The following is a 23,131-nucleotide window of genomic DNA, read 5'->3' on the forward strand; positions in this document are numbered from 1 at the left end:
AGTAGCTATTTCCGGAGGCTAACTAAAAGTTGTATTTTTTTTCTTTCATGGATAAATTCATTTTTATTTAAGTGAATGTGTGTGTGTGTATGTGGTGTGTGTGTGTGTGTACACATGTCAGCAAAGGCCAGAAGAAAGTGTTGATCCTCTGGATCTGGGGTTGCAGGCAGATAAGGTTGAGCCACATTATTGTGAACTGAACTTAGGCTTTCTGTAAGAACAGCATACACACACTCTCAAAGGTGGAGCCATCTCTCCAGTCCCGAAAGTTGCAATTCTTAAGCTGAGTGTTAAGCAGGCAGAAATTCATTTCATTATATCTGTGTGTGTGCCTTCCAAACTGATGGGCAAATACTTTATCTCACTGAGGAAAGTTTGTAGAGCAGGGACGTGCTCAGTGGTGGAGAGCTTAGCTAGCATGCCGAGGCTGTGGCCCCCACCCCTAAAACCAAATCCAAAAGAAGGGATGGAGGGAAGGGAAGCTCCCTCTTCCCAAGGCAGAGCAAACCATCTCTTCGCTTCTCTGAAGCTCCAGTGCTTTGGCCTGTGCTGTACAGAAAACAAGGGCCTAGGCATGCATAATTCATGGTATCTGGTAACAGGTAATGAAAAAGCCATTTCTGCTGCCAGGTCCAGCACCAGTGGTTGGGATTTAGAAAGACCTTCGCTGGCCCCACTGCTCCCTCTCATGTTACAGTACAAACCCCAGGCTCTGGGTCACAGGCAGCCGTGGTGTGCTGTCACATGAATAATGAAGAATGGGGGTGCAGCAACATTGTGCCTTTCACCAGCTCCCACCTACAGCACACTCAGCACCTCTCAAATGTCCCCCAAATCGGCAAGGATCTGAGGAGCTCTGTCCAGGAAACTGGAACTTCTTAACCCCTCAGGACTCTGGACTTGGCCAGACGTAGGATGGTAACTCCGCTCTGGCTTGTTTTATAAAAGGCAACTGGAGTAGACATTTGCTGTTCAGAATGTAGGGGAATCTGCTGTGTGGATGTGGATGTGTGCATAAGTGCACATGTACAATGGTGTACTGTTCGCAGGGGCATGTGCACACGGGTGAGGGGTATGTATGGAGGCCAGAGGACATCCTCAGCACTGTCCCTCTGAGACAGGAACTATCACTGGCCTGGGACTCACCTATCAGGCTGGGCTGACTGGCCAGGAGCTCAGGGGTCTGCATCCCAGTGTTGAAACCACAGGGGTGCTGCATCACCATGCCTGTCCTGGGGTTTGAACCCAGGTCCTGCTTATAAGACAAGACTGTACCAGCTGAACTATGTCTCCAGCCAGTTTGTTTGTTGTTTGTTTGTTGAGATGAAGTCTCTTGTTGCCCAGGCTGGCCCAGAGTTTATTGTGTAGCTAAGACTAGTCTTCAACTTCTGATTCTCTGATGCCCAATTGCTGGGATTATGGACATGGCTACCACACTCTGCCTTGATTCATCCTTTGAAATACCCACTGAATCACCTCTTTCCTGGTCACCTTCTCCCACAACTCTGACCCATACCTCCCATCATGTCTCCAGCTGTGACTGGAAGAAATGGTCTATACCGTAGATGGTGGGAGACTCCCTGCCTGGCAAAGCACACTCGCCTGTTGTTTGTTATCAGGTAAATACACACACAGAGAGAGAGAAGAGAGAGAAAGAGAGACAGAGAGACACAGAGAGAGAGTCTGATGCCACAGTCTTGGGGGAGCCCCTGAAGGTTGCTTAGCAACACACATACATTGAGCCAGGATGCGCTCAATGACCTTTTACCTTTGGCCCTATGCTGGCAACACCTGCCCTACCTCAGCTCTTGCTTAGTGTTCCCTTCTCTTGCCTTGATAAAACCCCGGGAGTGTAACATGAGGGCCGGCTTGCTCGTTGGGGATTCCGTCCTGCCTGGTACCCAACAGCCGGCAAGCCCCAAAGAAAATCACACAGAGGGTCTGCATTAATTATAAAGTGATTGGCCCAAAAAAAGAGGGGGAAGTGGTGTGGGAGAATTATCTGTACTCTGTCAATCATGTTTTAAATAAATGCTGATTGGCCAGGTAGGAAGCATAGGCAGGAAACCAGACAGGAAGTAGAGGTGGGGCAGGGAGAACAGGAGGATTCTGGGAAGAAGGAAGCTCTTCCCCCAGTCCTGCCCAGACCACCAAAGAAGCAACATGTGATCTTCCCCAGCTGTGAAAGGTACTGAGCCACATGGCTAACATAGATCAGAATAATGAGTTAATATAAGCTACAAGAGCTAATAAGTAGCCTGAGCTAATGGGCCAATCGGTTTATAATTAATGCAGACTCTCTGTGCGATTTTCTTTGGGTTTGCTGGCTGTGGGGTATGGGGCAGGAAGGAAACCCCAAGGAGCAAGCCAGCTCTCATGTTACATGGGAGGGCACCACTTTTTCCTGATACCTGCCCCACCTAGGAGAGGAAGCAGGATACTCCTGGCTTCTCTTGGTCATCACCAGACACAGGCAAGTGTCTTCATCCAGAGGGTGAAGGGCACTGAGAACTCCCCTGCATTTTCCCTCTCCTCCCCTCTTGGTATCATCCATCTACTTCCAGGTCACTCCTCACCCACTGTGGCTTAGTTCTGGGTCACAGCATTTCTGCCCAGCTAGGTGCCCAACATCATTGTTGAGGACTCAGCCCCGACTCAGTAGGGGCCTCCAGCCTCCTGATCCTGCAGCTCTGTGCCCTCCACAAGCTCACCTTCATCGTCTCCCTGTGACATCCAACACAGATTCTGTTCTCCATGCTGTCATTTATCTTCTATCATGGATCTGAGTTCCTTCTCCCATCAGCTGATGATTATGTATTTTATTGTGTTTTACAACACATATTTAACATTACATATCATAGAAGGTGGTACAAATAGACATTTATCCTTAGGAAAAAGATGAAAATAATGTACATTTGAAGCTGAAAACCATACAATGCAATCTATTAAAATATGAGGGCTGGCAAGAAGGCTCAAGCTCGATGACCTGAATTTGACCCCTGGGACCCACATAGTAGAAGAAAAAATGCACTCTTTCAAGTTATCCCCTGACCTTCACACATGTACTACAATGTACATGCACTGTGCCTCCCAAATAAGTAATTAAAATATTAAAAATTATATAAAATATTAAAGTTATCAGATGAAAATTTCTATGCATTTTTTACTTTTTCATGTTGCAATTGGGTCTTTATTCAATTGAACACACTTTTTTTTTACAGCTGCTTGATAGCATGTCTGTGTGTATGTGTGTGTGTGTGTGTGTGTGTGTGGTTTATACATGTGAGACAGGGTCTCACTTCTGTCCTGGAACTTACTATGTAGACCAGGCTAGCCTCACACTCACAAAGATCCACCTGCCTCTGCCTCCTGAGAGCTGGGATTAGAGCACGTGCTAGCATGTCTAGTATGCATATAATTTTAATTGCTATTTTTATTTGATTCTTTCTTTTTTTGTTCTTTTTTTAAGGTTGCATAACCATTTTTTTTAATGGCTATCCACTATCCTACCCAAGGAAACACTATTACCTACAATCATTTTTCTCACTGATTCTTTCTAACTATTATATTATTTCAAAAGCTTGTGCCAAAGAGCTCTAGCCAGTAGATTTTTCTTCTTCTGCACTGAAGGCTTAAGTCACAAACAATCCCACACCAGTTTGGAATTATGATTAATAGGGTGGTATTTATTTAAAGGGGAAAAACTTACAGATCACCGTCCCAGACAACAGCCCTCTGCGCAATCAGGAAGGGAGTCTAGTCGCCGGAAACGGAGCAGGAAGCAAAGAGAGAGCAAGGAGGGAAGTAGCCGCTTTTTTAAAGGGAGAGAGACCACGCCCCAATGGGCTGGTATCTCAGCGGCTATTGGCTGGAGGAGTGGAAGGACCTCCCGCAACACTACACTATTTCTTTAGACTGTGTTCTTATAAATGGAACCACTGGTTATATCAACCCTCTTATTAAGAAAGTCTTAGTTTTGCTAGCTTCTCAAATCTACCCAAGGCCTTCCTGAGAAAATGGGCCGTGAGAAAATAAATAAAACAAACAGGATGGAGCCACTTGTGAAATGAGATCATGGAGTTGGGGTCTCACATAACTGCTTCCCCATCTACCAGGGATGAAGGACGGTGCAGAGCCGGGTCACCATGGCACAGCCTCTCCATTCCCAGCCCTTGTCTGGCAATGTCAATGGCCAAGTCTCAGTCTTGTGTGGTTATGCCTTGAACACTGTTCTAATATTGCTTGATCCTCCTTCAGTAGATACTGGACCCCCAGCAGAACCTTGGAGGGAAGAGGACTCGGCCAAAAACCAGGAACAGCATTTTGTTCTCTGTCAATCATCACCCACCTGTGTGATTACAGCCATTCCCAGTACTGGCATGGGTTTTGTTCTTTGGCCTTTTGTTTGTTTATTTTTTTTCTCCAAGATAGGATTTCTCTGTGTAGCCCTGACTGTCCTGGAACTCAATCTGTTGACCAGGCTGGCCTCGAACTCACAAAGATCTCCTGCCTCTATCTTTGCCTCCTGCTTCACCAATGCCTGGTGTCATGGGGTATCTTTATAGAAAGAAAAGAAAAAAGAAAGGAAGATAGGAAGGAAGGAAGAAAAGAAAGAAGGAAGGAAGGAAGACAGACAGACAGATCCAGGAGGCTGAGGCAGGAGGATCATGAGTTTGAGGTACAGTGAGTTCAGTCCAATTTGGACGACACAGAGAAACCCTGTCTCTAGATACAGTTCAGTGGTATATTGCTAACCTGGCACAGGCAGAGTGTTGGGTTTGATCCCCAGCACCACAAAGATAAATAAAGATACTTAGAGAATTGGAGCCCTCCAGCACAGCTGGTGGCATTATAAACTATGATAGACACCCTAGAAAACTGGCAGTTCCTGAAAATTCTAAATATAGGGCACACCACCCGACTCAGCAATTTCGCTCAAAGCTATGTACAAGAACTGAAAACATGTGTCTACACACAATCTGTACACAAATGTCTACACCAGCAATAACCATGATCACCAAGCCCTCCCTAAATATCCTTCAAGAGACAAATGTTTAAGTAAAATGTGCTGAGCTACACAATGAAATATTATTTCACAATAAAAAGGAATGAGTACCAATATGCACTAGGACATGTCTGGAAACAGACAACAGCAAAATGTGAGGATAACTCGGTGGGTATAGTTTCTTTCGGGGCGGTGAACATTTTCTGTAATTAAACAGGGGTGGCGGTTGCACAATTTTATAAATAAACTAAAAATCATGACGGCATATACGTGTCTAAAAGTACTGGGATTAAACTGTAGCAGTGCTGTTATTAATAAACAGATGCACTCAAATTTATCACATAGATTTTTGTAGGAAAAAACTGAAAGCAGGCCATGGTAGTACAACAATAACAAATGTGGCTTGAGCGAGCCTGGAAGTCGCTGCCCCCATCGTCCAGCTCCAGCCTCCCCACACTCACATGAAAAATGATCCTTAGAACCCCAGAGGCAGCTCAGAGGGGAGCCAAGGCTCCCACACCTCCCCTGCCTGCTGTCTGAGACAAGCGGCTCCTTAATCGCTTCGAAGTCTCAAGTGTGCGAGTTAATTAAACTTCCATTTCTGGAGTGTATAAATAATGGAGAGCGGCATTTATGTGTAGTGCTGTTTACTCTGTAGCCTATTACTAAGAAACACACTGAATTATTAAAGCGGGTAATTGGTTCTGCTCGGCCCCTCTTCCCTGCTGCCTCCCGTCACCCCTTTTATCAGAGTGCCCCTTAACTGGCAAGCAGAATTAACTCAGGCAAGCCTGATGCTGTGATAGGGCCAGGGAAAGCAGCACGCAAGACCACACTTTTTAGACTGCCAGCAAGGAGCCTTACCCGGGGAAGGAAAGGCAGAAGTGCCCTGAAGAAGATCAAGTCTGAGAAGCTGATTACACTCACCATAGGCAAGAGAAATCTGGAAATGTTTCTCTACTGCGACGCTTCGCTGAACCCATTTGGCTATCTGAGTCTGAGAGACGGATGTGAAGGAACCAGAGTGGTAGGTGAAGAAATGGCGACACTAAATACGGCCTCTGGGGAGGCAATCAGCTGATGTGGAATTCCATCCAAGTCACATGTGGGCAATGACAGTCACAAACACTCTTGAAAATCCATAGATTTTACTTGTGCATGTGTACGTGCGTGTGTTCACATATGGAAAGACCAGAGGACCACTTCAAAATGTCATTCTGGAGAGACCAGAGGACCACTTCAAAATGTCATTCTTCCTTAGGAGCCATCTTGGTCTTTGAGACAGGGTCTCTCACTGGAATAAGGAGCTTGCCAAGTCAGCTAGGCTGGCCAGCAAATGCAGTGCCAGGGATCTGCCTGTCTCCCTCCCCAGAGCTGGGATTTCAAGTGTGTGTTTCTCACCGGGCTGCTGGGGACGGACCGCAGGTCTTCTTCCTTATGTAGCTAGGACTTTACTGACAGAGCTGTCCCCTCAGCCCTAATCCACAGGCTTTAGAAACATGAATGAACACCAAACACTTCCCCACTGAAGCTGTGACCAGACCTTGATGTGGAAGGCAGACACGACACCGAGAACCTTACTTAGACTTTTAAATCACTTTTAATGACCCGTGGTTTGGAGTCAAATCAAGAATCATTAGTCTTTCAAGACAACCAAGCTGACAGCTTGCCTTGGAGTCATGGTAGAATATGAATAATGTCAAAGGCATGCCAAAAGCCTGCCATGGGGGGGCTCAATAAAATTATTTGATGAATGCATTAATTATGAACAGTACATTCTAAATTTGGTTCATGGTATCTGAAACATGGCTGTGTGCCTAAACAAAGTCTAGGGCTAATGCAGTGTAGGTGTCTGATGTCTGAAGTGAGTAGCCACGTCCATGTGGGGATATGTGTGCATTTGCTTTCTACATCTCTGCACACGTACACATGCCGTGCCATTAGTGAGTGTCACCGCAAGCAACCAGACCCAGGGAATACACTTAAAAGGCCAGGTTTCCCTGCCCACTTCTTGGTGGTTTAACCCAACAGAAATAATTCTCTTATGCTGCCAAGAGATATAATCAAGGTATAGGTAGGGCCAAGCTTCCTCCAAAGGGTAAGGTATAATGGTCTGTCCTGTCCCTTTAAGAGACAAGCCCGGTCCACTTCCCCCTCCACCACCAAGGCAGGCAGATCTTCCTTCCACTTGCAGTCTGAGCTCCTTCCTTTCTGTCTCTCTCTCAAAGAGGTAGCTGCTGCTGTGCCTCCTTCTCCCCATTTTCTCTCTGTCTTTATCTGCCTCTCTCTGCTCTTTCCCCTCTCCCCTTTTCCTTCCATAACCCACTAAATAAATATCCAACCTCACTCTGCATGATGTGCCTATCCATCTCAGTCTCTCACCTGCCACGTGGCTCCCTGCCTGGGACCTGGCTGCCTTCGTGGCCCACTGTGGTCTCATGCCTGCTGCCCACTGCTGCCACTTGGGGACATGCAGCATTTCTACCACTGTTCCCCTCTGGGAACTGTAGAGTTTTATTTTTACCATTACATAAGGAGAAGACTGTTTCACGGTCTCTCTAGCTTCTGAGTTCCCAGCAATGCTCAGAGTTCCTAAAGTTGTAGCCGCAACACTCCAACTGTCGCTGTACCTGGTACATTTCCCCATATAGCTCTTTGGTTTTGAGTCCCTTCCCTCCCTCGATTCTTTCTCTCCTCATTTTTTATTTTATTTTAATTAATGTACATATTGCCTTTGGAGATAGGCTTGCTATGTAGGCCAGGCTGTCTCCAAACCTGTAATCCTCCTTTCTCAGCTTCCCACATGTTGGGATTACAGGCATGTAGCAGTGCACCTGGTCTATGTATGTCACTTGTCCTTTCTTCTCCTAATGACACCAACCCTCAGACTTAGGCTTCTCCCAAGTCTAACTTCTTCTTGATATCCTTAGCTAACGGAATCTGTAAAGCCCTTTCCAAATGATAAGCTCATATTCTGCAGCAGGTCTAGGGGACAGAGGTCATGCTTCTGATCATTATGCTAAACATGCTACACAAGTGAGTTAGAAAAAGCACTTTTGACTAATAAACCTCCCACCCAGGGCCTCTAGGGTAGGCTGGACTCCAGTCCTGGACTCACAGCCTTCCTGGGTAACCCTATGTAGGGCATCATTCCTACAACACACCTATCCAATGCTCTGCCATTACCTAACATCTTTCTTTCCTTCTCTTTCTACTTCAGAATTACATGCTGGTCCCTTGACTGACACTAAATTCATTTTTTTTTTGCCTTGCAATTGTTCCTGACACAGGAGATTTGATTTCTCAACCCTCCCTTCTGTTCAAATTAGGATGTTGTTTAGATTCCTGAAATATGAACCAGCAGAGTGAGTTGGAAATAAGTGGCACTTGACATGGGAGGGAGGAGGATCAGAGGTTATGTAGAACCAGAAAATGTTTATCTCAGCCCCTGAAAAAGAATAAGAGTCACTGCCTTTGTTAGAGCCTGTGGGTCCCAACACAGATAACTATTTTCCCTAACTGGACTGGTACAGAGTCACGAGGAATAATCAGACACAGCTTACACGGTCATCATGGAAGGGCATCTCAGGCTCCTTCCTCCTGATGATCTCCCCACGTTTATTCTCCAAACAACTTTTATACCAACACACAAACTGAGAGGGAAAATACCTGTCTCCTAGGTAACCAGGTGAATGGCATTTTGTCATGTCCACATCTACCTGTCTGCTGTGTATGCTAGCTGTCACGTAGGCTTGAATCAGCATCTCTATAAGGCATCCTCCAAATTACAAAGAAAAAAGTAACAACATCCTGACCTTTGTTAGACAGAGACAGCCTGTCTGCAGGGCTACGTGACCACCTCAAATGGTGCCTATGGCTTCAGAGCCTGGCTGCCATACCATATAGAAATATGGGCCTACACGCCTTCAGTGGGAGGTGGAGGAGAAATGGCCTCTCCAGGAACTTCCCATCCTCCTATACCTCAGGTCAATAACCAGATTTTCATAATTACGGTCATTTATAAACTTCTAGTTTAGGGGGGTTGTTCTTGCTCTAAGCTGAAACATTCTGTCATGGAGGGAGTGTATGAAGACCCAAAATGTAGGGGCTGGAGAGATGGCTCAGTGGTTCAGACACTAGCTGCTCTTCCAGAGAACAAAAGTTCAGTTCCTAGATCTCACATGGCAGTAACTCCAGTTCCACAAGATCTGATGCCCTTTTTGGCCTGTGTAGGCATAAATACCCATACATGAGGACAAAACACCCATACACATTAAAGATTAAATTAAAAAAAAATTCCACTAAGTATGTGAACAGTTAGTTCACTCTCAGGAAGTCCCTGAAAGTTAGCAGATTCACAACGTGCCTCCTCCCCCAAGGTCACCCAAGCAGTCGGGACTTCTGAGAAGCAGGGACTCTCCTACTGGCCAAGCTGCCAGCAAGCTGTCCAATGAATCCCAGGGTTCTAGCTTTTGAGGGTTGTCACAATGCTGAAGTGGGCTTTTGGTAACACAGCTGCCTTTGAGCCCCCATGCCCCCAAGTGGACTTCAGTGGTAACCTTACTTTGTTCTGTCATAGTTTCCTATCAGGGTCAGTAGACATTTGTTCTTCTCCCCAAAGGGTATCACATAACAATAACACACATATCTATTACAGAAAGCTTCGGAAACACAGACAAGCACAAGGGGAACGGTCATAATCGGTTTCATAATCACTGTTACATTTTAGTTTTTAAGAACAATATACAATATATGTAAGTATGTGAATATATGCACATTTTATTTTTTATAACAAGATTTTAACCATTTGTTTCGTGTGTGTGCACGCACATGCAGGCATGCAGGTACGTGTATGTCACAGCCCACATGTGGAGCTCAGAGGAAAAAGCACCTTTATCCACTCATCTGTCTCACTGATCCTACAATTTTTTAAAGCTGAAAAGGGATGGCTTTTTTTAAACTGACTTTATATAAGTATACATTTCAATTAAAAGAAAAAGAAAAGACTGTATCAAAGAGATCTTTTCCAAAGGTATTCTCAGTAGTAATAAAGGGTTCAGAGTTCTTGTCCCCAAGAACAGCATGTGTTTAGCAGTTTTGATCTTGGAGGCTCATAGACATGGTACAATTTATAGGTCTACTGTTTGGCTGTACTATCTAGGGCAAAAGCTTTCACCACCTCTATCCTGGGGCTTTCTATCTATAAAATGGACACTTGGGTGACACAGGATGTCTTCTGGCCTTTGTCATCCTTAGGAGTTTCAGGTAATGGCACCTCAATTATACTTTAGGGGAACTGCTCTTCAGTTCTCAGTCCCTGAGGTTTGGACCAAAGCCTCTTAAGTTGCAGGCACAGGTCCCAGGTGTGGCCTTCAGGGAGTGCAGATGTGCCTGTGACCCAAGGGCACATGCCTGGATCTGGTGGCAACCGTTCCACTGGGGGAAAGCACCTGAGAATGTCACTCACACAAAGCTGAAGGGCAGGGCAGGGGAAGGATGGTCCTGGTCACACCTGTAACTGGGCCTCTGTCTCCTTTGCGTGGCAGTTTGTGTTTGTGATGAAGTGATACTGGGGATGGGGAGGGGTCTGGGAACCTACTGCTTGCTAGGGAAGCTGTTCTGGGTTGGTCAGGGACAGGAGTGACCTGTCAGGTGACGGTGGAGATTAAGTGAAGTGACCCTACAACGCATTTCGTACCTGTCATAGTTTGTTTCAAATGTCAACTCTGGGGAGAGGGAATCTGAACTAAGTATCAGTTCCCTTAGACTGATCCATGGGCATGACTGTGGGGGTGCTTTCTTGATTAATGATTGATATGGTGGGCCCACTCTCTGCCCACTGTGATGGGGTCACTCCTGGGCAGGTGGCCTTGGGTTGTATAAGAGCAGGCCAAGCAAACTACAAAGCACAAACCAGTATTTCTTTTTGGCCTCTGTGTCAGTTCCTCCCTCCAGGTCCTGCCTTGGCTTCTCTTGATGGTGGACTGTGACCTATAAACTAAATAAACCCTTTTCTCCCTTGGTTTGGTCAGTCTTTTATCATGCAGAAGAAAGCTAACTAGAATAGTACCGTACATGGTGTTCTCTCTCTCCATCTCTCCCGTTCACTCTAGTGCTGGGATTACAGGCATGTGCCGCATGCCTGGCTCAGTTCTGTGCATAAAGTAAGGATGAAGTAGTCATTATCATCATTGTGGAGACCCAAAAATGTGAGCTTATTTCCACATTGACCAAAGGTCAGAGAGTTGGAACTTACCTCTATCGCTTCAAGGTTATTGTCTGTTTCTACCTCAAACAAAGGTCCAACCCAGGCTTAGCTCAGAGACTTCTGCTCTCTCAAGGTTATTGTCAACAGGTGTGGCTAATATCCAGACCTTGTATTTCAGGAATAGAGAAGTAGATATGTTTCTACCTCAAACAAAAGTCTAAGGATCCAACTAAGGTCCCAATTCCCCTAAGGAGATACATTGGATTCCACCAACAGAATGGTTTGCCCACAGAATGTTTTGGTCTAGGGTGTGAACGTGGCTTGTTTTGTCCTAGCAATAGAATGTTTAACTATGGATGTTGGCCCCGACATTCAATTGGTGTGTTCATCTCCTTGTATCATGTTAATGTAGTTTTTTTTTTTTTTTTTATCTTACTCCCACCTCTTGGGGTCAGGGCATTTTAAGCAATAAGAAATTAAATGTGGGCGACTTCAGTATTCACTGGAACTCCCTCCTGATACTATTCTGTTTCTGTTTTATTATTTTTGCATCTTCATACTCTTTTCTTATGTTTCTGATCCCCATGTCCCTACCATGGCAAGTGGTATTTTTGTCAAGGATGGTCCCCGACACATCATGATTATAATTAAATATTATCTTTATCAGACACTCTGATGTTTCTCTAAATATGTTGTATTCATGCCCAAATCAGGCTGGGAGACAGTTCAGCATACAAGCTCTAATTTGTTGTAAAGCAAATTAAAGGGCGGATGTGCTTCATAAAATTCTCAGAAAATGACCCGGGTTTCCATTAACCCATTCTCTCTGTCAATAAAAAATTGATTACTTAAATGTGTATAACTTTAAGGTCACTAGTCTGACAACGTTAAGAACTTGAAGTGCTCAGAAAAATGAGAGGAAAGAAATAGAGCACAAAGGCATGTGTCACATCACAGCCATGGACCCTGAGGAGATATATCAGGGACAAAATCCTGTTCGGAGGCTCCCAAGGACACTGCTTAATTCTCAGGGAATATGTAGCCCACACCCTACTTTCTTAAGATTAAACCAACTGATTCTGTGTCCTTGAAGAGACATCAAAGTTCTAGTTGGCCAGGATACTGATCTCAAACTCTCCAGGAGTCAGTATGAAGAGTTCTGTCTCCCCCACTCTATCAGACATCAGTCAAGAGACAGGGCCTTGCGACCATTCATACACATGGAAGGCAAGTCTCAGTGTCCTCAAGTCTGAACTCTTCCCCCTTCAGAAGAGTCTGCTCGAATGTGCCTCTGAGCCCTCACTAGCACACACAGTTCCTTGTACCACACGACCTATGCTGGTACTTCATGCTCTATGGTTGTTGCTTGGTGCCCTATGCTGGTACTTCATACCCTATGCTGGCATTTCACTTGCATAATCTCATTTTACCAGTGAGCCTGTGAGAAAGCCAAGGTTTCCTTAAGATTGATGTATTCAAAATCACACAAGAGGCATCTGGGTTCAGTTATGGCTTAACTCCCTACAAGTGGTGGACAGGGATAGTGCCCTAGGTCAACAAAATACTCTGAGGAGGGCTGTGAGTGAGCCCTGTACCAGATGCTCTACATCAATCCTTATCTGACTTCTCCAGACTTCAGTTCCTGAGTCCACAGATTCAGAAGTCATAATTTTGATAATGCATTCTTTATGTCTTATGGAAGATGTGGGTCTCATATTGTACAATATACATTTCTGCTAGAAGATTACAATATTTCATGTATTAATAGTTATGGTATCAAATAAGAGTCACATTTAATACATACTGAAGCCGGCACCATTCCACTGTCTGCAGTCCTGGACTGCATCAAGAGGAGAAAGTGAGCTGGGCATCAGCCTTCAGCTCTCTGCTTCCTGACTGGAGCTGATATGTGATCATCTGTCTCTGGCTCCTGTTACAGTGACTTCACTGCCATGACAGACTGTACCCTTAAACTGTGAGCCAAATGAAACACTCTAGTTGCCTGTGTCGGGCAGTTTGTCACAACAATGAAAAAGGTAACCAATATAGCACCTTCTTCTTTTCCTTTCTCTACTGCCCCTCATGAAGCTTTCGTCCTACAGCTGATTTCCTCAGGAGCAGCTGGGGCTGTTCCTCTAGTTAGATCTAGAAGATGGAGTCTTCTGTCCAATGTTGTAAGTTGATCCTTTTGGGCAAAGTAACTGTAGCAAGAGAGATGAAGGAATTGGTGTGCTTGGTCCTGGATACAGAAAGAATGGGCTGCCATCTGGGCTTACCTCATCTGTGGAGTGTGGCTCACACAATAATTGCAGAGGTACTGAGGAAATGGAAATCGGATGCTATGATAGTTTGAATGAAAATGGTCACTATCTCATAGGAATGGGCACTATTGGGACAAGTGGCCTTGATGAAGTAGGTGTGGCATTGTTGGAGGAAATGTGTCACAGGGTGGGGGGTGGAGCATTGAGGTTTCAGAAACTTAAGCCAGACCTAGTGTGACTCATTCTCTTTCTGCTGCCTGCAGATCCAGATGTTGAACTCACAGCTGCTTCTCCAGGACCATGTCTGCCTACATGCCACCATGCTTCTTGTCATGATGATAATGAACCAAATCTCTGAACTGCAAGTCAACCCCAATTAAATGCTTTCCTTTATAAGAGTTGCTGTGGTCAGGGTGCCTCTTCACAGCAATAGAAACCCTAAGACAGATGCCAAGAACAACATCTACCATACACACTCCCCCAGGGGGCGCAAGTAGTCTCAATGGATGAGACTTGCTTAGCTTACATCAACCAGCTGATCTGACCTGAATCTGATCCTCCATTCCTTTCTACTCCCTTCCTCCAAATTACAGGCAATCAAGCAAAGACAATGGGATGAGAGAGAAACTCCACTGGAGCTCCTGGGAAATTAAAGCACCCTTCTCCTGTATATGGGAGGGAAGGAGGCAAGGATAATTCACAAGTTAGAGCTGGAGACATCAGCAGGAACCCATGTTTAGCTAAACGTAAACATAGATGATCATATATGAAAAGATTTAAGAAGTATGCAAATCTGCAGATAAGTATAAACACATAATATACATTTCGCTCTTTCAGCTTGAAGGCATCTAAGAAATAGCATCCCAAGATTAATGAGCATGCCTAGTGTCCAGCTCCTAGTTACAAGTACTATTCCTGCCCCCTCCCCCAACACACACAAGTTACCATAGTGCCAGAAGGTAAAGAAGTACCCAATTCCCAACTACAGATAAAACCAGGCTTGTCTGTGGCTCAGTGGGACAGTGCTTGCCCATTATATGTGAGATCCCAGGCTTGATTGACCACCTGACAAAAAGCCAAACCAAAAATTCATTCAGGGGACATGCAGTCAAGGACAGGATAAGCTCCTAGTGGACAAAATGGGAACAGTTTTAGCAACAGAACAGCCATATGAAGGCCCAACCCAAAGAAAGCATGGAGAGTCTTGCATTCAGACTGAGAGGAACAGGGGAGTAAGTGACCAGTGGAAGAGACACCAATCTCCTGCAGGAGTACCTCAAGTAAGCCATGCCAACACTCGGCCTTCCAGGATCAGAGCAAACTCCACACACCTCACCTGTGGGTCATGTTTCCTTCCTGTATACAGAACAGGAAGGGAGACAGGACAGGGCGACCACCCAGAGCAGAAACCCAGCAAGTGCCGGGCGGTGGTGGCGCACACCTTTAATCCCAGCACTCGGGAGGCAGAGGCAGGCCGATCTCTGTGAGTTCGAGGCCAGCCTGGTCTACAAGAGCTAGTTCCAGGACAGGAACCTAAAGCTACGGAGAAACCCTGTCTCGAAAATCCAAAAAAAAAAAAAAAAAGAAAGAAATCCAGCAAGTGCCACCTCAGTCAGGTGACCAGGCCCAAATTAGTAGGCTTTTGTTGTTGCTGCTGCTGTTTTTGTAACCTTGGCTGGCCTAGAGCTGTCTACATAGAAAAAGCTGCCCTTAAACACATAGAGATCTGCCTGCCTCTGCCTTGTCAGTGCTGGGAATAAAGGTGTGTTCCACCTCATCCAGCTTGTTGTGAATCTTGTAGACAGAGCACACATGAGAAACGCTATTGTGGAGATGGTTTTTCTTCTAGAGCCCTATTACCTTGGACTATCGTGAGTAAAATATTTATTTTAAATATTCTGGTAAGGAGACCTTCCCAAATAACTGACCAGTGTTCTTCCCAGGTGGCCAGATCCTTAAACGCCTATGGCAAAACCTAAAAGCAAGCCCCACCCAAACCTGTCAGAAATAGGCAGTCTAAGAAACTACTGCAGTGTCCAGCTTTAAAAGATGACAACATACAACAAAGTCTGCTGTATGGGACCCTGGAACAGGGACTCTAAATGAACATTAATAAGAATGTCTCAATATGACTTCATCAACACAGTCGAACCCCAGCAGTGGAAGATCTTATAAGTCACAGAAGCTGGGTACCGGCTGGGACAAGGTGGACCCTGCCTCTGTTCTCTAGTTCGGTCCATAAATCCTCACGGAGTACCCACCATGAGGTCATCTCTGCCTTAGCACTCAGGGCTAAGTGATTAATGACGCAGGCAGTGCACCTGAGATGGGAGGACTAAATCAAACCCAATGCTTGCACAGCTTTGGATGCAATGAAAACAGACTATGGACCACGATGAGCTAGGAGATCTAGAGGGATGGGAAGTGTCCATGCACAGCTTGGAAGGTGTCTTTGTTAATAGGACATTGGAACACAGACCTGAAAGTGAGGCCTCTTGCTAGATGAGGATGTGGACAGGAATGCAGTCCAGTGACTGAGGGAGAATAGAAAGGGATGAGGGCAGGGCTCAGAGAAACTGAGATGGGCAAGGGCTCAAAGTTGATTTATTTATGGGGGGACATGCACATGTATGGGGGCGAGCGGACAACTTTGGGGGGGTTCCCATCTTGCCAAGGCAGGCTCTCGCTTGTTTCTGATGGTTTGCTGCATAAACCAGGTTAGCTAGTCCTCAACTTTCTGGGCAATTCTGTCTCCACCTCTCATCTCACCCCAGGATAGCTGGAAATGCATTTTATGTGGATCATGAAGATCTAATTTATGTCATGAACCTCACAAGGAACATGCTTTTACAGGCTGACGAATCTCTCCCACCCAAGAATTTTATTCTTAGTGTGATGGGAACACACACACACACACACACACGACAGCTTTAAACTGACATAGTGACCTGTTTTGGTCTAACTTGTTCAAGATTATTTCAATAGCTATATGGAAAATGAACTATAGAGGGCGCTAGAGTAGACCCACTCAAACCAGAGTAGGCTTCCGCAGTGGTCCAAAGGATGGTGGAGAGCAGTACCCAGGAAGGTGGCAGAGATGGTGGGAAGCATGTTTTGTGGCTGAGCTAATAGGACTAACATTAGAGGGAGTGCGTGCATGTCAGACAACAAAGCTGAATTCTAGGGTCCACAAGATGTCACATTCGGTAAAGGCACTTGCAACCAAGCTGGACAAATTGAGTTCAGTTCCTGAGACCCACATGGTAGGAGGGAATAACAGTCTAGAAAATTGTCCTTGAACTATCTAACACACACACATACACACACTTGCATGCGCTTACACATGATTAGAAAATGAGCTGTGAAGAGAATCAAGACTCAATCTACATAGCATCACACATGTCACTCAAGTCCTTGAGGTCATGACTATCCTCTAAGGCCAGCATCTAATTCTGAGAGGACGAAAGATAGATTCTGCGACATGACATCATCCCTGTTTATTGAGACCTTTGTTCAGGCATGAACCCTCTGACGAGACTCATCTCGAAGATCAAAGGGAACCGCAGGAAATTGGTGAGGAGCAAGGATGTGTTTCCTCTCACTGGGGTGGCTGGGGAGGCGGCCAAGTGCAACCAGCAGCTTCTCCATTGTCTTCTCTCCCTTCCAATGCCAGGAGGGCGGAGACTCCATTCTCCCCTGCACAGCAAGTGCCTAGCAGTCTGTGTGCCAGAAACATTTGCCCAACAACTGTGGACTATATTGACAGAGGCATATCACGGGACCAGGAGGGAGCCCAAGTCCTTTTCAGAAACCACATTTTAGGGACTGGCAAGAGAGTCAGCAGCCGCTGAACCCGACAGCTTGAGTTCATGGTGGAAGGAGAGAACCAGCTACTACAAGCTGTCCTCTGACCTCTAACCCCCACACATGCACAATGTGACAAGCTCATGCACATGCACACACAAAATAAATACCTGCAGCAATTTTTTTCTGAAAGAAGCTCTATTTTAAGAGAAAACAGACTACCCCAGAAGTCAAAGAATAAGGAGCGTTCTGAATCTGAGCAATCAGTGAGACAGTGCAGGGAATGTGGAGCTGATCTCGCGAGTGACAGCACGTGACAGTGACGGGTGCAATCTTGCTGATGAACGTATGTGCTCATCACAGGATCATCACGTCAGAGCTGGGAGAGATCTCAGGAAACTGTGGATCATCTGCTCATTTCTTTATAGGTGAAGGAAAGACGAAGGATAACCTTGGGAGTGTCCTCGCCCTCCACCCTGTCTGAGACAGGAGTATAAGCCAGGCTAGCTAGTCCTTAAGTTTCTGGGGGATTCTCCTTTCTCGGCCTCCCATCCCAACATATAAAAGCTGGGATGGGAGTTACCGTGTGCAGCTGGACCTGAGCTCTTCAGATCCAAATTCGGATGCTCACACCGGCACGCCAAGCGCTCGGCTCAGCGAGCCGTCACTCAGCTCAATTTTTTTTTTTATATTGCTGATTTCCCAGCTACATTAAACTTCCTTTTCCATGTGAAGGCTCAAAGAGTTTTCTGAAGCAAAATGGAAATATAGTCTTGTAAAGTCTGAAATCTATTCACAAGGAAAACACTTACTTTAGAATTTAGCTTCATTTTTTTTAAAAATCTCTTAGCAAAGTCCTTATCATTCACTGAAGATTGGGCAGCTTACCATGTTCCCTTTTTCCTTTGGCTGCCAGGAAGCTTACAGCTAAATTTAGCACTTACTCCTTCAGTAACAGTGGTCTCGATTTTTAGCAAACAGTACTTATTACTCCCCTCCATGACCCTCTTATACAACTATCTTAATGACTTTATTGCATATGTATCTTTTACTGTAGTCACCTCAAATTCTCTTTGGAAGCCAGCCAGGTACAAACCACCAATAAGCCAAAACAGAAGGCAAATTTCATTTTGTTGGGCTCTACAGTGATGGTTACTTCCAGGATGATGTCCACTTTGAGATCGCATCCGTGGCTTGAAAGCCCAGACCGTCCCTCATGGCCTCATGTTTAGATAGAAGGAAGTCACCACAGGACAGATTGCACACAAAAGGCTAGTTCGGAAATTGTAGGGTCTGCCTGCTCACCAGGCAAGCCCATGGAAAATGCGCTGAAAATGAAAACAAGATGTGAAAGGCAAAGGCCTCCTTCCCCACACTGACGTGGCAGAACTTCACTACAGCAGGGCCCTCAGGGGGCCAGCCTGGGCACTGAGTGGTCAGCAGGTGGCCGGCTGGGTCCCATCCACCCTCAAGTTTTCTGCTCACTACAACCACAAATCTGACCCTCACCATGAAGGAGACATGAGATCACGCAGCCTCTATCTCCTCTGGATTCTGGCCACGTAAAAAGATTAAGCCACAAGGTTTTCTCTTCCCTCCCTAGATGAAATTCCTTCTCAACCACAAAAATTTCACCCAGGCAGAGTTTGAAAAGCAATAAAGGAGTCGGTGGGGATCTCGCCCGCCGGCTCCCTTTTCTCTTTGAACCTTGAGTTACCCTTGGTGTGGAGGCAGCAAAAGAAAGAAAGCAGCCCCCAGAAAATGTCCGACTGTTTATGCATTTGAATCCCGAGATGCCTGATGGCAGTTTCTTTGCACTTTTCAGAGTTTGTGAATTAGTTCTTTATTCCTCTGGCATTGGACATCATTTCTGTGATCATCGAGGAGATATGTTCAAAAGAAAAATGGTTTCCAGGATCCTGTTGCCTGAGGCAATATACCTTCTCTCTAGGGCCCATTGGGATTCTATTCATGATCTCCTGTGAGTCAGAGCCAATTTGTTCAGATCGTGACAAGAGGATGCTGCCCCAACGTTCCTAACATCTTGAAGGAAGAGACACATCCAAGAATCCATGATGCTTCTTTAGAAAAGCTTCCGTGCAGTGATAACTGCAGGCAAGACTGTGGCCTGGCAGCAACGGCTCAGCAGGTTCTTCCCAGCCCCAGGCTGCCTTGGTCTTTGGCCTGGTCTAACTCTTACCTGCAAGTCCTGCACAAACAGCCCTTCTGATTCAGAGTCTCTAAAACTGATAATACTCATGGGTGCGTCACGGAGCAGCTCTGCCACTCTGACGTGTCCTCAAGCAAAGCTGAGGAGATGGCTCCATTAATGACATGCGGGCAGGCCCAAGCATGAAGACCTAGGCTCAGATCCCCAGCTTCTGTAATTGCAGCTCTGGGGAGGTGGAGACAGGAGGCTCCCTAGAGTTGGCCAGCAGCCAAATCTTCAAGCTCCTGGTTCCGTGAGAGACCATGTCTCAAAATACAATAAAATAATAAAAAAGACGGGGAGAATTGAGAGGGACACTGGATGTCCACTCTGGTCTTCATATGCACAAACACGTATGTGCACACAGCGCAAAGGAGGGAGGAGAAAACACACATTACTGACTCTGCTCCCAGGTTTTACGATTCCGGAGGGCTAGCTGGGGTCTGAGAACCTACATTTGAAACGAGTTTTCATGATGCTGTACAACAGTTCTAATACTGGGAAGTTTGTGGACCACTATCAAAGGGTTACTGTATGGATTGCAGTGTGCGTATAATTATTAATAGCTATCTTTACACAGTGCAGTTGACACTGTTTGTGTTAAGTGATGCCAGCTTTTATCACAATGAACTTGTAGCTTAACTCTGAAACAATCTAGTGTAAATAAGAAACCCCAGCAAACTGGAGGAGGAAAAATCCTACTAACTATGCAACAAAAACAGCCTGATTTTTAAAAGTGGATAGTCAGAACTCAAGAAGGATTCTAAGAACTTTAAGGGCTTCCTCGGGAGGTGGCAAGATGCCTCGGAGGGTAAAGGTGCCTACTGCCAAGCCTGAGGACCTGAATTCATTTTCGAGTACATACCAAGTGGAAAGATAAAACCATTTCTGAACAAGGACTTCTGACCTCCACACATGCCTCCCTCAACATGCACACACAAAATAAACAATCAAAGTAATAAAAAAGTAATAAAAATTAAGAGATTGCTAGGGTACTATCTCCCCCGACATATCCATGTGCTATTGCAAGTAGAGAGAGAAAAGCTGACCCAGCTCCTTCTTAAGGTTTCATGTTTCTCTTAACTACAGTTAAATGAAAAAAAAAAAAAAAGGCGCCCAGACTTCGTCATTATGGTAAAAAAAGAATTCTTCAACTTGTTTCAAGCAATTAAGGAGCCAGCGAATGTGGTCGTTGTAAGGCAGTTAGAAAAAGCAGCTCAGAAAGAGCAGAGGAAACAGACCTACTACAAGACTCAGGGACTGTTCAAAACCGTCCCCACAACAAAGGAGAAGAACGCGAATCCCTAACCTGAGGGCATCCGGTAACGCCAAGACCAAAGATAAAAAAGCTGCGATGAAAGGCAGCCGCGTGGACCGCCTCGTGTGGGGAGAGGGCAGGGTCGAAGGTTAAGATGGTTTCCCAGCGGGAGCCTTTGGCGGTCCTGCAGCTCCAACAGAGATCAGGAAACCCCCAGTCTGCCTCTTCCCCGTGCCACACATCACTCTGTCCGAGAACAAAACTTCTTTCTAATCAGTTTGAGCCAGACGCCCGCTTTACGGGCAGCACGCGGGTACCAAAGCTTGCACAGAACGCAAGCCAGTCCTGGCTCAACATCCAACTTTTCCAACTCCATCAAGATCTGAATTCTCCCGTGAAACAAGAGAATGAGCTCCAGTTGCTTGGCGATGGCTTTTGAAAAATTAAACAAAGAGCACATGTTTGCAAGAATGCAACCAGACGCCTTGCCCTGACACTTGCGACCCGAAATCTACAAGCCACTCTCCCTGACACCCCTTCATGGAGGGGCATGGGTGTCACCAGGGTGGTCTGCGTGTCTCGCGAGGTGGAAAGACGTTAAGAGTGGGTGAAACTTGGAATTCGCGTCTCCCATCCAACCAGCCCCAAGCCGCCCTTGAACTTGGCACCGGTGCGGTTAGCGAGACGCTCGTCCCCAGATGGGAGGGATCCAGGCTGCCACGACTCACCTCGCCAACTTCTCGCGGCTGGCGGCGCGCGGGCGGCCGGCTCGGGGGCGCGGACGCGGGGGCCAGCGCCTAGGGGAGCGTCGGCCGGCGACCCCGGGGAAGGCGTGGGGCTCCGGAGGGCGCGTGGGGACCGGCGCGTGGAGGCGCTGAGGGACAGCCTCGGGAAGCGCGGGGAACGCAGGGGGCTCCGGGTCGCGGCGGGTGCGCAAGGACAGCAGCGCCAGCAGCAGTACGGCCAGCGCCAGAAGAAGCAGCGCTGCCGCCTTACTGCGGAGCTTCATGGTGCGGCGCGGCGGCCCCGGGACGGCGGGGACCCTCTGCGCATCGCGGCCCGTGGCGGCGGCGGCGCGCAGCGTCCAGGCTGGCTCGCCCGGGACTGGGGTCTAGGCTGGCGGCTGCGGAGGAGGACTGGGAGGAGGTGGAGGGGGAGGAGATGAGAAGGAGGGGGAGGGCTGGTAGGAGGCCCGTGAGGACTCGGGTGGAGCAGCCCTCCCTACCGTAGTGTGTGGAGTAGCGGCCCTGCAGCCCACCACCGGCTGCCAGGAGCCTAGACCTCAGGTAGTGCAGGCTCGCCACACCTTCATTCATTCACTTCATTCATTCAGTGAGTACTCATATTCACCCACGCACTCAGATTCACTCTCCAGTTCACCCAGGCATCCTCAAACTGTCTCTCCACCATTTAAGCCTGTATCCACTCACTGAGGACTCCCTCTCCCGTCCACTCACTCGTTGTCCCACCGGCTCTCTCACTGCGCACACTCACCCCTTCCATCCACAGCTTCACCCAGTTCCCTCATGCGTTTGTTTATTCCGTACGTGTTTCCATCATTGTTTTCATCCATCTATCCCGCAGGCTTGGGCACTAACCCAGTCCCTCTTGACCCAGGGCAGAATTTTTGGCACTAATGAATATAGCCCCTCTGGATCCATGAACTCTACCGCAACTGTAGAATGGTTTGCAAGGTTTACATTTGAAACCTGACAGTCCCTGGCTTGGTGAACCTGAGATAAGCACCGAGCTTTCCCAAGCTTGCAAAATGAGAGCGATAAGGGTGCTACACGAGGCCTCTCTGAGCATTAAGTTAAATAATCCTTTCAAACAGAGCTGCACAGTATGGGGCTCAAAATGGAATTTCTGGCAATGACTACAACAAAACAGTCTATCCTACAGACACACGTGCACATTTTGTTTTCCTTCTGGCATAGAGTTAAGATAGAGTAATAACTTCACAATCAAATGTGAGAATGGGCTCTTCAGAGATCTCATCATTGGCAATCAGTAGATCCAGGTCAGAACTACACGGCTGTCTTCCTAGGCATTCCAGTCAGGATCTGAAGCATCAGGACATCCTTTTCCATTCTGCACGAACCGACAAGAGGCATTCTCTTAACTCTCTCTGTGACACATCTGTTGGACAAAAAACACTCAGGATCACATTGTCCCTGGGCGTCTAGAAGACTGTTGTCTTATAACTCATCTAAAATTTAATTACATTATAAATCATTACATTAGCATCTGATTATAAGTCTTTGGGGACTCATTGTACGTAAAGTTCTAGCAGTAAGGCTGTCTAATAAATGGGAAGCTCTTACCAAGCAAGCAGCTAAAAGATAGCCAGGGTGCCGTTGGGCATCTATATGGCAAACCTGGAAAG

General features: G+C 46.5%; 1 protein-coding gene across 1 annotated transcript in view; it reads right to left on the minus strand.

The window, feature by feature from the left end:
* Window positions 1-21,839, minus strand: part of Gxylt2 (glucoside xylosyltransferase 2) — a 93,033-nt gene extending 71,194 nt beyond the window's left edge. Inside the window, exon 1 of the mRNA XM_057780440.1 lies at window positions 21,474-21,839. Within this exon, the coding sequence (XP_057636423.1) occupies window positions 21,474-21,754 (281 nt within the window). The 5' untranslated portion in view covers window positions 21,755-21,839. The remainder of the gene's footprint in view (window positions 1-21,473) is intronic.
* Window positions 21,840-23,131: the final 1,292 nt, after the last annotated feature.

This window comes from Chionomys nivalis, chromosome 1 (genome assembly GCF_950005125.1).
Source record: "Chionomys nivalis chromosome 1, mChiNiv1.1, whole genome shotgun sequence".
In the NCBI taxonomy this organism is placed as follows: domain Eukaryota; kingdom Metazoa; phylum Chordata; class Mammalia; order Rodentia; family Cricetidae; genus Chionomys; species Chionomys nivalis.